This window comes from Dama dama, chromosome 1 (assembly GCF_033118175.1).
Source record: "Dama dama isolate Ldn47 chromosome 1, ASM3311817v1, whole genome shotgun sequence".
Lineage (NCBI taxonomy): Eukaryota > Metazoa > Chordata > Mammalia > Artiodactyla > Cervidae > Dama > Dama dama.
This window is the reverse complement of record NC_083681.1, coordinates 48,021,483-48,036,877: the sequence shown is the minus strand read 5'-3', so window position 1 is coordinate 48,036,877 and position 15,395 is coordinate 48,021,483. Positions and strand designations below refer to the sequence as shown.

Below are 15,395 nucleotides of genomic sequence, written 5' to 3'. Positions count from 1 at the left end.
ATTCTGAGCAGAGATCAGAAATGAGGGGGAAAAAGTATGTATGATGGTTATCTGAATGCATTTTCCTGGATGGAGACCTCTGATATAAGTGGAATGTGTTTCCATTGGAGGAAGCCTTGGAAGGCTAAGGAGAGGTGGGATGAACTGAAGTTATTGATAATCACATTGAAGATACCTTACTTCTGAGGCTCCTTGAGCAATTATGAATAACCCAGAAAGGTAATAATACTTTTACTTTTAGAAGAAGCTTTTAAATAGTGAAAATCATAAACCTCATTGGCTATGATACTGCTACTGCACAAAACTCCTAATATTTCTACTTTTGCTTCAAATGCATCTGTGGTTTAATATCTGTCTATTATTACTAGAAAGCAAAGCAGTTCCTGTTCTTAAAAAGCATCTAAGTGCCACGGTGGGACTTTCTTCTGTGAGTCCAAGTAGAAAATGACAAGAACACTTAAAGTATATCTAATCCAAATCCAAGAAATTTGGGCAGGGATTACATGGTCTAAAGTCAGAGTATCTGACTTACATACAATGGAATAATACTCAGCCATAAAAAAGTGCGAAATAATGCCATTTGCAGCAACATGGATGGATGTGGAGATTATCATATTAAGTGAAGTAAGTCACACAGAGAAAGACAGATATTATATAATATCACTTGTATGCAGAATCTTAAAACTTTATACAAATGAACGTATCTACAAAGAGAAATAGACTCACAGACTTAGAGAATAAACTTATGGCTACCAGAGGGGACAGATTGGAGGTGGCAATAGATAGGAGTTTGGGATCGACACATATACACAGCTCTATTTAAATAGATAATCAACAGGGACCTACTGTATAACACAGGGAACTCTGCTCAATATTCTTTAGTAACCTAAATGGGAAAAGAATTTGAAGAAGAATGGAAAGAATAAAAATTAAATTCTTTGAACGTGAAAAAAAAATGCGTGTGCCACTTTGCCATATACCTGAAATATTGTAAATCAAGTGTACTTTGATTTAAAAAAATGTGTGTGCATACACACACAAAAAAATAAATAAATTACATTAGAATACCTGGGTTTACATCCTCCTTCTCCACTTACTAGTTTTGTGACCTTTGAGCATGCTGCTAAATCTCTGTGCCTCAGTTTGGGCAACGATTAAGCGGAGAATAATATTAACATCTACCTGATAGCTCAGTTGGAAAAGAATCCGCCTGCAGTGCAAGAGACCCCAGTTTGATTCCCGGGTCAGGAAGATCTGCTGGAGAAGGGATAGGCTCCCCACTCCAGTATTCTTGGGTTTCCCTTGTGGCTCAGCTGGTAAAGAATCCGCCTGCAATGCTGGAGACCTGGGTTCAATCCCTGGGTTGGGAAGATCCTCTGGAGAAGGGAAAGGCTACCCACTCTAGTATTCTGGCCTGGAGAATTCCGTGGACTGTATAGTCCATGGGATCACAAAGAGTTGGACATGACTGAGGGACTTTCACTTCACTTCACTTCAATGTTGCAGTGAGGAATAGAGAAATCAATGAATGTTGAAAAGTTAAGACAGTGTCTAACATGTAAAATGCTCGCTAAATAAATATGAGAAAACTATGCAATCTCTCTAATATTGCAAGCTACATATTTAGGACTTTTTACATCACTTCTCAGGCTTACTGTGATAATTATACTATATAACTATATTAAAATGTTTAGGCAGTGCTTGAGATACGAATAGTGATCATTAAACTATATTTTCTGCAAAATCAGCAGCTCAGTAGAATGGGAACTGGATGCTTTTGACTTCAGTGGAATCCAAGAAATTGAGTGAATTGTATAAGGTATATCTGCTCCAGTGGCAGTGATCTGGAGCTTCATTCCTGTCTACTTCTGTTATCCAATGTTGCATAGCCCCTGTAGACTTTTTTTTTATATATATAAACAGTCAAGTTGGAAGATATCTGGCTATATATTATTCTCCACATAGAGCAGATAGAAGTGAATAGCAGGGAGATAGACACATCTTAATTCTTTAATCACTACACTTTTATTCTTGGATTATATTCTCTCACTTCTATATCTACATACTTTTAAATAAGTTCAACATATATCTCTTACTTTTTCCTCAGCTCCCTTCTGTAGCTGACCCACTCCAGCCTTCTGCATCATTCCTTTGATATATCTGTCCTTCTTCGCTCAACCCTTTGTCTTGTTTCTAGTGATCCTTCTAAAGAAGTTACTCCACAGACCACAACTCTGATCCACTGATTTTACCAGCCATAAGATTCCACACTCTGGGCAGAAACTTAAGTCTTTCCATTGCCCTGATTAAAGTGATACAAATGAAATTATTTACAAAATAGAAATAGACTCATAGACTTTGAAGACAAACTTATGGCTGCTAAAGGAGAAATGTGGCAGGGAGGGATAAATTAGGAGTTTAGGATTGATATATACACTCTACTATATATATAAACAGATAATCAACAAGGATCTCCTCTATAGCCCAGGGAACTCTACTCAATACTCTGTAATAACCTATTTGGGAAAAGAATCTGAAAGTAATGGATGTATGCTTATGTATAACTGAATCACTTGCTGTGGACCTGAAACTAACATAACATTGCAAATCAACTATGCTCCAATATAAAATAAAAATTAATATTAATTTTAAAATAATAAAATACATTCAAGCCTTTCCAATCTGACCAGATCTTTTTTCTCTTAATGGTCACTCTGAATCCCACACTCTCATCATCTGACTATATACTGTGCACAGAATAAGGATGTTGGAATCAGGAAAATCAGCTTAGAATTTCAACCACAGGTGTGTGGGAAGTTACTTTACCCCTTGGAGTCTGTTTCTCTAGCTTTAAAATGAAAATAGCTTTCATATCTTTCAGGAATTTCAAAGGAATAGCTATACTGTCTCAAAAGTGAATGGCATCTCATTCTGACAGAGTGGTTGCTAGTTTTATTTTTATCCCCCAACTCCCTGGGTTTTGAGTACTCCCTCAAGTACTCTACATTGAAAGAAATCCAAGGAGTTACTTCCGAAATTCTCAAATTTTACTCCCAGTGAAAGCTAACACTGACATTTAAGTCCTTAACTATATTATATTAAGCAATACAGTCAATAATTTTAGTTTCATTTCCTAGAAAAACTGAAAAGTCAGTTTATCTTAATTTGTGGTTTTCAATTCTCTTTACATTTCTGTGTGTGAATAGAGGTCTGTGTGTTGGCTGTGTGTCTCTGATTGAAATTGTGTGTGATTTTGTGATACACATCTACAACTGGTAGACATTCAATCAATAGTTGGTACTGAACACAGATCACTTATCTCTGTGCCTCTAATTCTCATGTCTGACTGAAAATTTATGCTTAGGGCTATCATGCTTATTTTCTACTGTATTATGATGGTAGGACTATGTGATATCCTCCATGTGTTCTAGTCTGACTTTAGGATTCAACTATACATCTCATGAACTTTATTTTTCCTTGTGTTATTCTGGGGATTGATATATGCTTATGTGAACACTGTGGGAATTGATCCACCCATTCTGCCCAGCATCCTTCCTCCTTCCCTAAATCTTTAATCTCACTCCAACACTGATATTACAGAAAGGAGGAATTGTTTTAGCAAAGACCCTCCATCCAACCCTCTTCTCCAGTTGTGGCTTTTTCAGGAGCATCTCACCTCCCCGTGTTTTACCTACAGAAATAATATGAGATGCAAGGACCACACACTTGTTAATAGTTGGGTACATGAGTTTGAGTAAACTCCAGGAGTTGGTGATGGACAGGGAGGCCTGGCATGCTGCGATTCACGGGGTTGCAAAGAGTCGGACAAGACTGAGCGACTGAACTGAACTGACTGACAGGGATCTAGCTATGGCCTTTACTCTGGGCTGATGTCTTGTGGATGTAGCACAGGACTGTTCTCCTTAGCCTCCTATCTCTGACCAAAGTTCAGCTTTCACAGACAATACGTAACAGACAGAGGATTCTGCAGCCCTGGGTGCAAACTCTACTCCTGGAAGTTCTTTTAGGCATTTGTTGGCGCGGGGGGCGGGGGGGGGGGGGGGGGGGGCACGGAATCTGTTGTTTTAATAGTATTCTAATGATAGAATGCAATAGTTCCTAGAGGGAGAAATTAATTTATAGAAACCAGTAGCTGCTACCAGCCTGGAGGTAGCAAGGTCCAGCTCCCAGGAGAACTGTCAACATTACTATTAAGGCCTGTCATTCCATTGAGGTGGATAGCAAAGGAGAAGCCCTAACTGAAAGGCAAGTTAAACAACTTTTCTGCAATATCAGGAGACAACCTCAAGACAGAGAAACACTGTCAAAGAATAGGTGGCTTTCAGAGTCTGTGAAGAAACCCATGGCTTCCCAGGAGAGCAAACGTCAGGATTTCTTCAGAGTCACCACGGAATTGGAATTGTGGTGATGATAGTAATATTGGTGGAAAACTGCATTGCCCATTGAACAGGAGTAGATACTAAAAAGAACTCAGGATTTCCCCCTACTCTGAGGTTACAGTTATGAGAATAGGCGAAGCCCAGACCCTGATCCATCCCCCCCCCCAAACAACATTCTCTTAGCCCACCTGCTCCAAAATTGACACAACACACAAGATCCATGCAATCAATCCTTTTTAATGTAGAACAGGCTTGGGAGGTGAGGGGAGGCTGTATAATATGCACGTGATCTGAGGAGGAGAAATTCCCAAAATAAGCTACTTCCCCTCCCTCTCTTTCCCTTTCCTTTCTCCCCACCATGGGATGGTACATTGGCGCATCAGCTGGAGGCACCTAGGCCTCCGGTTTCCCCAGAAGCCTCTCAATGGCAGCACGAATGTCTCCTCCTGTGGCCATGAGGGCCTGAAGATTGGCATCACGATTAGCAAAGCCCATGGCCTTCAGATGCTCCAGTTCTTGCGGGTAGCGGTCTTCAGCGAGGGGACATGAGGATGATGAGGACTGGGTAAACTGAGGGCAGGCATTGGCCAGAACGTGGAGGAGCTGAAGAACAGCCAGGGTGGGCTGCCCAGGGTCTGCTCTGTGACCCTGTCCTCTGCCCCTAGTTTCAGAAACTCCTCTGGCCCCGTGCGGTCTACCTGGACACCATAAACACGGTCCCAAACCAGGTACCTCCCTGGACAGCACCTGCAAGCCCTTATCTATCTGGATCAATGCCTGCAGTGCCCGGGGGTTGGTGAGAATGGGAAGGAGTGGCATGTGATGTCGCAGGGGGCTGCCTGTTGCCAGCTGGTGTAGCAGAGCTGGATTCTGCTGCAGGACATGTAAGGCTCTGCGCAAGACAGAGGTTGATGGTCTCAGCTGACTTGCTGGAGTGGCTTTCCCGATAGGCTGCTGGCTCTCCTGGGAGGGAAGATCGTGGCCTGAGTATAAGTCTGATAGTCCAGTCCTACAAACTGCATTGGCCTGGTTTGAAAGTACACCCCTGGCTTGAGCAGCTGCTCCTGCAATGACTTCCTGTGCCAATGGCCTGGTAGGTGCGGAGACTGTGGGTGCCGTGGTGGTGATGTTAGTACAACTTTGAGGATTGATGCCCCCTCTGCCAGGCTCTGAATCTGGGCTGTGGCCTTTGGAGGCAACCAGAGGGGCCAGAGTGGACAGCATGAGATGCTGGATATCAGAGCAGACCGGACGCATAGCATTGTCACCACCTGGCACTGCCTTCAAGGCTTCCAGCCCCTGCTTGTCCACCTGCAGGAGTTCCTGTTGCCGGGCTGGGGTCTGCAAGTTTTCCAGAGCCTTAAGAGCTGGCTCAGGTTTCGGTACTGGCCTTGAGGATTCAGGAACATAGCTGGCATTGGCTGGTTTCTCAATTGCCAGACCTTGAGCCACAGGCTCTTCCAATGATGGCCCCATGGACTCAGGCACAACCATGAGGAGTTGAGCCAGCTGGCCAAAGAAGTCAACTAATTCAGGAGAGGTCCGGGCCAGCTGGCCCAGCCTGGCTAGCATCCTAGCACTCTTTGAGGTGGATGGATCTGGACGATGGGTGCAGTGGCCAGCAGGGCTGGGCAGAGTGCTGGGGCCAGGCAGAATGCCTTTCCCATGGCTCCTCACCATCAGGTGGACTGTGGTGCCATCAAGGATGCCTCGCTGGCTCAGTATGTCTTGATCCCGGAGGATCTTTCCAGTGAAGATGAGCACTAGTCGGTCAGTATCACAGTGAAGGCGTTTGGAGATCTGCTTCTTAAAGTCTCGGATGCTGCTATTTTCTGCCAGCATGAATTCCTGGCTGTCTTGTGGGGTCTTGACAGACACTCTGATGATACGTGATGGTGGCTCCCGACCAGACACCAGCCGACTGTCCCCTGCTTCTTCCCTAGCCCGTGACATATTTCCTCGAGAGCAGAATTCAGGGCCGCCTGCGGACCTTAAGAAATCTAGATGTAGCACTGAGCACGCCTGAGCGCAGGGACCAGCAGGTGGCCCGTGATGTCCTCTCACCCAAGTCCTGTGAACACCACCTCCAAGTGTAGTCCCGGTGGCAGCTGCCCTCTCCGGAGCCAGCCTCAGGGCAGATGATGTCAGCAATGAGGTCACAGTTGGGAGGTGGACCTGAATGGGGGAAGGGTGGTAGTCTCTACCACCTGTCTAAAGTTGACTTTCTATCAGATTTTATCTAAAAAACAGTAGAAAAAATTTAAATGTTCCTGTCTAAAAACAGGACTTCCCAGGTGGCACAAGTGGTAAAGAACCTTCCTGCCAATGCAGGAGACATAAGAGATGTGCATTCCATCCCTGGTGTGGGGAAGATCCCCTGGAGGAGGAAATGGCAACCCACTCCAGTATTCTTGCCTGGAAGGATCCCATGGACCGAAGAGCCTGGAGGGCTACGGTCCACAGGGCTGGAAAGAGTCAATCACAGCTGAAGCGACTTAGCATGCAGCACGTCTAAAAACATATTTTGTGCCAAGCTATCTCACTATTGAAAATCATACACCTGGAGTTGGATAGATGAATAAAGCTCAGCCAGAAAGGTACTAGTCTAATTACTAAGGAAGTGCTAGTTACCTATCTTGTACTAGGGCTTCCCAGGTAGCACAGTAGTAAAGAATTCACCTGCCAATACTGGAGACAAAACAGATGCGGCTTCAGTCCCTGAGTCAGGAAGATATTCGGGAATAGGAAATGACAACCCACAAACCACTGTTCTTGCCTGGAAAATCCCCGGGACAGAGGAGCCTGATGGACTACACAGTCCATGGGGTTGTAAAGAGTTGGACAAGACTCAGCATACATGCAAATGTGCGCGCGCACACACACACACACACACACACACACACACATATCTTCTACTATCACTATATACTACCTATGCCCTAGGCAGGCATAAAGTTTCTGTTTCTATATGAAGAGACTCAAAATATGTATAATTAATCCACCCAGCCTCAAAGGGGTCTTGAAGCAGCTCTCATCTCTGAGGCTCCCCAGGCTGGGTAACCCATCTATTATACACGGTTTTAAGTAAGACGGCATAATGTTTGCAAAGAACTTGGAAATGCAGTTGTTCCCAGAGAGATAAACTATGATCTCAACTCCCAGAGGGTCAGAGCTAAAACAAGAGAAATTAATGAAAAAATAATGATTTGACTTTAGGTCTTTTTTACTTCAGTTCAGTTCATTTCAGTTCAGTCACTCAGTCGTGTCCAACTCTTTGTGACCACACGGACTGCAGCACTCCAGGCCTCCCTGTCCGTCACCAACTCCCAGAGTTTACTCAGACTCATGTCCATTGAGTTGGTGATGCCATCCAACTACCTCATCCTCTGTCGCCCCCTTCTCCCCTCACCTTCAATCCTTCCCAGCATCAGGGTCTTTTCCAGTGAGTCAGTTTTTCACACCAGGTGGCCAGAGTATTGGAGTTGCAGCTTCAGCATCAGTCCTTCCAACGGATGCTCAGGACTGATCTCCTTAGGATGGACTGGATGTATCCTCCTCTTTGACTTAACAGTTATGTAATTTGAGGTATATATGACGAATAGAATTGTGCCTGGGGAGGGTACATATTTCAGCTGTAGAAGCAGGTAACAGTGACTGTCTAAGACACTGTTTTGTCTGTTACAGTCAGGTGAGCCCCAAGAGTAAATTCTGTCTAATACCTGGAATAATTATGTTTTTTCACTGTAAAGATGGCTACATCAAGCTGTCTGAGGCTTTTTCCACTATATACTTGACCATTTTTTCTGATTCTAGAGTTTCAAACGACTACAAATGTAGTATTTGGTTGCCTAGACTCCCACCTCTAGAAGGTTGTTAGATGTGGCAACATGAACACCTAGATCCTCCTAAAACTACATTGCTTATAATATATTAAGGTGTATTCTTAAGCTTCAGTTAGTATGAATGAATGTTTTCGACGTCCAACCCATATCAAGCCTCTGATAAGTTGCCATTTTGAAAAAAGATTTTCAGTCCCAATAAATTTTACAGAGTGATCCTTATGGCTGGCTGGAAGCAACAGCCTAGTGGGCCTCCTCTGGTAATGTCCAGACCTTAAGAAAATTTCTATTATACAAATATTAGTACCAAACCCAGTTCCTACTGGGGATTCCATTTGTATTTCCCTCAGCAGAATCAGATATTCAAGCTAACGTTTATGGCTTTTCCTTTGTTAGCATAGCTAGTACATTAATGTATATCTGAGGTTGAAGAAGATGCCAGGTAACAATTGTCCAGAATCACATTTGTGCATCTCATGGCTCCAGAGAGATTTTTTCCCTCATACTCTTGAAGTGAACTGTCCTTCTTCCTTTCTCTTCTACAGTCTCCATTTTCAGTGCCTAAATATCTCCGGCTCAAGCTGACAGCCTTCCCCAGCTCAGTTACACACTTGTGTCTCAAGGTGGGTGTTTTGATCAAATAGGACTTGCTAAGTTTCCCCCATCTAGTTCATATTGTACCAGGTATACCAGTTCATAAGTTTACCACACCTAGTTCATATTATTCTTTAGTTATTTATGCTGCTAGTTCTTCTTCCTGGAGCAGGCCCTTTATCTAAATATTTGGGGCAATTGAGGAGGACGTAACAAGAAAAAATTCCTGAGTCATGTCACTTAAAAATAATCAGGCTAAATTAATCCTCTTGTTAAAGACACATTTTTGGGTGGCAAATTTTATTCTCCTATGAGATGAATCTGGAGCTGGTCTATATTAGAATTCTTTGCTCTCACAGTGAGGGGAATAATACATAGCAATGAATAGCCTTGACTTTCTAATACTTAGTAATAATATATAGCCTTGAATTTCTCTCCACAAACCTGATTTTCCTAGTCTCTCTCATGTCAATTAACTTTACAACCAAGACAGTTTATTTCAGAACAGGATCTCAAAACTTGCCATTTGCTCAAGTTCTCTTTTTTCTTCTGATAAAATTTTCATTCATCCAGACACAGGAATCACCTTCAGTTTCTTTCTTTTCACATTGAAGTTATGTATCAGCAAGTACTATGAGTTGTTTCTTCAAAGTATATCCTGAATCTGTTCACCTTAATACTTCCCATACTGCAGTAGCATAGCCTCCTGGCTGGTTTCCCTACTTCCTTTCTTGGACCATTTTTACTAATTCCCACAGTAGTGTTTTGTGCTGGTCTCAATTTGTCACTGATGTTGAGGCTGGACTTGGCCTTGTGGTTCTTATTATGATTGCAAGAGGCCCTCAGCAATAGCCATCAGGGAGTTTTGAAAGAGACAAAGTTTCTTACAAGTCCTGGAGATTATGTGCACACTTGGGGCCATAAAAAAAGGTCAAGGGTAGAGAGAGAGCAAATGTGTATGGGGCTTTTCTTTTATTAGGCTCAAGGGTGGGCACAGAGGGTTTCAAGGGTTCACTCTTTGTTGTTGTTGTTGTTTTTTTAATTAAAGGATAATTGCTTTATAAGGTTGTGTTTGTTTTTGCCATACAACAACATGAATCAACCATAATGGGCTCACTATTGGTAGATTTAAAACTTAAGAAAAATTAAATAATGGGAAGAGAAAAAATAAGTGGCACAAATGATCAGTTACAGAAATCTTGTAACATGCCATGTTACACCTTAGCCATGACATCTAAAACAAAGGAATATCAGAGGGCATGTACCCTGGCCTTTTATGTAGTCCTGCAGCTAACAATGTGTTTTGGGGGAAATAGCCTTATTTGAAGTGGACGTCTCTTGGATTTAGATGCCTGGGCAACCAAAATTCCAATTAGGCACTTGCATTACTAAAAATGTAAAAGAAAAAACCTGGTTGGGCTGACAATACAAGTAGCCAATGTGATCTTTTAAAAATACAGATCAATTAACCTCAACTCTTTACCCAAAACCACCAAAGGTTTTCCTATTATATTTGAATTAAATCTAAATGCCCTAATAATCTGGTTCATGTCTGTCTCCCTGACCCCACACCTTGAGCACCCTTCTCCAGTCACAGGAGCCTGCTTATATTTTTGTTCCTGCTGGCTTTTTAATTGTTGATCCTATTCCCTGGGAGCTCTTGCTTTGGCTAACTCACATCTCTGCTTAAATGCTCTCTTGGGTGATGGTCTCCCTGTTTAGAACCTAGAAGAGTTCATTGTCAGTTTTCCTCTTTACCCTGTGTTTCTTCTTAGGGTCTCCCTTTTGCTCAAATTATATGAACTTGGCGACTGTCCCCTCTCTGTTGGCTTTGTGAAGGCAGGGTTTTGTGATCTAGAACACCTCTTATCACCGAGACACAGGACAGGACTCCACCATAAAGAGGGTGTTTAATTACTATTGTGCTGTGTGTACTTAGTCTCGAAGCTGTGTCTGAATCTTTGTGACCTCATGGACTGTAGCCCACCAGGCTCCTCTGTCCATGGGGATTCTCCAGGCAAGATTACTGGAGTGGGTTTTCAAGTCTTCCTCCAGGAGATCTTCTCAACCCAAGGACTGAACCCAGGTCACCTGATGCAGGTGGATTCTTTACTGACTGAGCCACCAGGAAGCTGACCCCATCTTATCAGAAAATATGATAAATTCAGTCTCCAAAACATGTTTTCAGTTGTTCATTTCTTGCCGTCTGCCCTTGTGGAGAACACTAATCTAAGCCAATACCATCTCTCAGCTGAATGGCTGCAGGAGTCTTCTGCCTTGACTCAGCTGACACCCCAGCCATCCTCTCGATCATGTGCCACGTAAGATGAGAGTAAAATCCACACTCGAAACAAAGCCCTGGGGAATTTGGCACTCACCTCTCTTTCTCACCTCACCTTGAAACACTTGCCTTCTCATTGTCTCTACTCTGGACCCCTGTCTTTCTTTCCTTTTTCTTCAGGTGTATCAGGCTCTAACCAAACTCAGGGAACTCTTATAGTTTCCCCTCTGCCTAAAACTTTCTTCTCCCAGCTCTCTGGATGTCTGACTTCCTCCTACCCTTCAAGTCTCTGCATAAATACTTCCACCAGAGAGATAGGCTCTGACCATCCTTCTAAAAATATATCCCTTCCCCCTTATATACACTAGCAATATGCCTTGTTTATTCCCTTCATGAAATGAATTTTAATTGTTATTTAATAATTATTTATTCAGTAGAAATCAATGTAGAATAGAGATAAAAGATGTTGTCTCTAGAAACACTGATTCAGATCCCAGCTCCAGCTCCATCATTTACGAGCTGTGCAACTTTGGACTAAACCCACATGGCTATTTCTTGCTTTACTCATCTGTCAAATAGGTTTAATAATAACACCTGCTTTATAGCGCTGTAGGAGTTAAATGAGTTAATAGGCATAAAGCCTATATAAGAAAGCAAAACAACACTGTAAAGCAACTATCTCCCATTAAAAATAAAAAAATAAAATAAAAGTCTATAGAAAAGTGCCTAGTTCTCAGTGAGTGCTCTGTGCTAGGTATTACTTTTATTTCTCTCTTCCTTTTTTCTTGGAGGTCTGTTATCTCCACTATATTGTAAGCTCCTTAAAGCAGGAAACATATCTTGTTCACTATTGTATTTCTACTACTCTTGGCATAAAAGAAATGTTTAGGGAGTATTTATTAAACTTATGAATTCCAAAAGGCTACTTAATAATTTGAAAAGAAATTTCATGACATAGTATCATGTTGGAAAGGCAGATTATTATGCACAATACAATCACAATTTTGTACAATAAGTGGAAAGACAACCATCATGGTGTTAACAGTGTTATCTGGGTAGTGGAATTATTGCTGACTTTTATATTCTTATTTTACTTATCTGTATTATCTAATATGCATATGAAAGTGAAAGTGAAGTCACTCAGTCGTGTCCGACTCTTTGCGACCCCATGAACTGTAGCCTACAAGGCTCCTCTGTCCATGGAATTTCCCAGGCAAGAATACTGGAGTGGGTTGCCATTTCCTTCTCTATATGCATATATATTATGCATAATACATTCTATCACACACACACACACATATATCTATATATATATCTTTTAAACTGAGAAAACAAGTCATGAATCTAGTAAAGAGGTTTAATTATTAGAAGAGTAGAAATTTTATTTCTCAAGGATGGACATGTTTGCACAAGAATCAAAGAAACTAAAATAATAATTTATAGTGTACTGGTTACAGTGTAGTTTCACCACACTAATATCTGTTCTGAAAATAAACTGCAAATATGTAGTGCTTAAACCCAAGCTAGACTTATGTGAAGAAATTACAGTTCTTTAAAGAGAAACAAGTGAAACTTGAATGGAAACATTCCTTATTTTAAAAGGAAAGATTGTCTATTGCAAATCCCTCAATTCTTCTTTAATATTCATATATTCATATGTAATTAAAAGCCAGTGAAGATCTCCTTTGGTCTTATATGGAATTTGACAGCTACTATAGAGTATATTTACAAAAATAAAATTGGACAATGGCATTTTGCAAAGGTATAATGAGTTAAGCATTGAGTATTTTGTCACTAAATATTTCAAAATTAAAACTAAAGTCTGTGATAGTTTATGGTGAACGGTGAACAATGCCACTGGATTCATGTTCTCCAAAGGAGAAGATTTAACTCCCAAGACCAAAGACAGGTCTCAGTCACCGAGAGCTTTGTGTGCAAAATTTTGTATAGAGTGACAGGACCGAGAAAGCCTCTGACATAGACATCAGAAGGGGGCAGGAGAGTACCCGCCTCACTAATTTAAGGTCTATACTTTTCAACTAGCTGCTGAGAATAGATACAAAGAATACTTGAAGGTTGTAAGAGTTCCACCAGACCCTTTCCCAAGGCATACATCCTGAAATAACTTTGGCACAAGATTAGCCAGGGAGAAAGGTTCTGTCAACATCTCTGGGTGAGATACACTGTTGCTGTGTAATCAGGGGTACACTTCTTGAGAAACAGGTTCCCAGACAAGGTTTGTTACAATTATAGTCATTAGCATGGAGCCTAAGAAAAGCATTTCCCTGAGTAAGAGGTTGGGCTGTGATCATTAGTTCCTTAGGGAAAGAAAGGCCAGTTCTTGGGTAAGATACATTGTTACACAAGGCTTAAGGAAAGCCTGAGTGAGAATCTTCACCTCCTCCTTAAAGGGCCTTGGACTGCCTCCCTAGGCTTTAACTCTTTCATGCCCCCCTCCTTTTTTTATTTAGGAGAATATGGTTGCCAGGGAAAGAGGCAGAGAAATCATTCTATAACTTCTTCCTGCTGGTAAGGGGCACAGACAATAAATTGTTGAGGCAGCATATTCTCCTTACCCTTATATTGAGGATCTCTGATCCAGGAGCCCCACGTAATAGCTGGAGGAGCCTGTGACAATCGTAGGAGCTTAACAATCATTTGTAACTTAAATGCCTCATGCTGCTTAGATACAAAATTTATTATACAGTTACAGATATAAGGGGCAAACAGCAAGAATAAGATGATTACAATTACTGCACTCAAGATAGTTTTCCACCAAGGAGAGCTTGTAAACCATGATTGCATCTGCGACCAGAGTGGGACATCAAGGGAGTCCATTCTGAAGAGTGACCCGAATCTCTGCATCACCATTACTTTGTCTTTGAAGTCATTGTATGCTTTATAAGGAACAAACTAGACAAGTAGATTAAAAGGCAGAGACCAAAAATCAGTGAAAAGAATTATTGTAATCAGCAGTCCAAGCAAGAATAGGAATCAGGTTACATTTGATAGTAACTTTGATCTTGGTCTAGATACAGTCAACACTTGGGCTACCCTGTTTATAAGAATGGAGCCATTTGGCATGTTCATATACATTTTGAATGTAGGAGTGACAACCTGAGCCTTAACAGACAAAATAAATCTTACCATTTCTTTTTAGGAGAATGAATCTGAACCACAATGTGCAGAGCTGTTTTCAGGAGACTTATAGCCAGGTAGCCAGTTGTCTAAGTTTGTTCAAGTAGGCTTTAGCCTCTTATTGTGGTATTAACGTATTAGCCAAAGTAGCTGTCACCATTAACAATTTAGTGTATTTCTAAGTTTGAGAAGATGGAAGAATTTGGGTTCAAGAAAATCTTTATCTGAAAATACCTAACTATCCAAAGGCCTGCTTTGTCCATTTTTTTCCAGAACACAGAGCGAGTGCCTAATTTCTGATTTTCACCCTGAACTCCTTTCAGGGGATGTTGATGGTCAGCAGCTGTAGTGTCCATGGTTAATCTTTGCAGAGGCAGATGGCAAGTGCCAGTTTCCAGTCACAGGGCCCCTTTATGGCCATGAGTTTGACCATGGTTGGGGGGCATCTCATGACCATCTGTCCCATCTGGTGCTGGGAAGGCTCATTCCCAAGTCTATCACAGATTTCACTGATAGGCCACTCAATGTCCTGTTACTGGACTAGGCCCTGTGAGTAGCAAAAGTCTCTGGGTAGCACCTGTCTCACTAGTCTCTTGGTCCAGGAAAATATTCCCTCTTGTTGTTTCTTCTCATATACAGAGTCACACCATTATAGCTATGGATTTCATATGGAACTGTATACCATCATTGTATCAATGGCTCAGTCACATACTTGATAATGTAAGGGACAACATTTTGAAACAAACAATATAGAAAACAATATAGTTAGCAGCAATAGTAAAATCAAAAGTAAGAACTTAGGTACAGGCTAGTGACATCTCCAGGTCATCTGACTTAGTTTGTTAAATGACTATAGCCTGCTGTTATTCTCCTGGTTGTAGATCCTGGAGTATCTGACCTTTATTCAAAGACTGGTTACTGAAATAAGCTTTAGAAACAAACTCAGAGTGTCCTTTTTAACAACTGAATTAAACCTCTTAGCAATGTAACAGAACCACAAGGAACTCAGAAGTGAATCTTAGTAAATGCTGTCCTTGATTCATAAAACTAGAACTTAATATTCACTGAAACTAATAGATGCTATTGGCCTGACATCAGTTGAGTGGATTTTTCTTTTAGAGGTCCCCAGTATACTTTGAGATT

At 41.5% G+C, this 15,395-nt stretch overlaps 1 protein-coding gene across 1 annotated transcript; it reads right to left on the bottom strand.

The window, feature by feature from the left end:
• Positions 1–4,793: 4,793 nt before the first annotated feature.
• On the bottom strand, positions 4,794–6,497 carry LOC133054003 (ubiquilin-1-like). Its single transcript, XM_061138565.1, has one exon. It carries the CDS (start codon positions 6,351–6,353, stop codon positions 4,794–4,796), a length of 1,560 nt encoding a protein of 519 aa, XP_060994548.1. The 5' UTR covers positions 6,354–6,497.
• Between the last annotated feature and the right edge of the window lie 8,898 nt (positions 6,498–15,395).

Bases quoted from the DNA above. Each gene is read 5' to 3' on its own strand.
- LOC133054003 (XM_061138565.1), bottom strand. From the start codon at position 6,353: ATGTCACGGGCTAGGGAAGAAGCAGGGGACAGTCGGCTGGTGTCTGGT.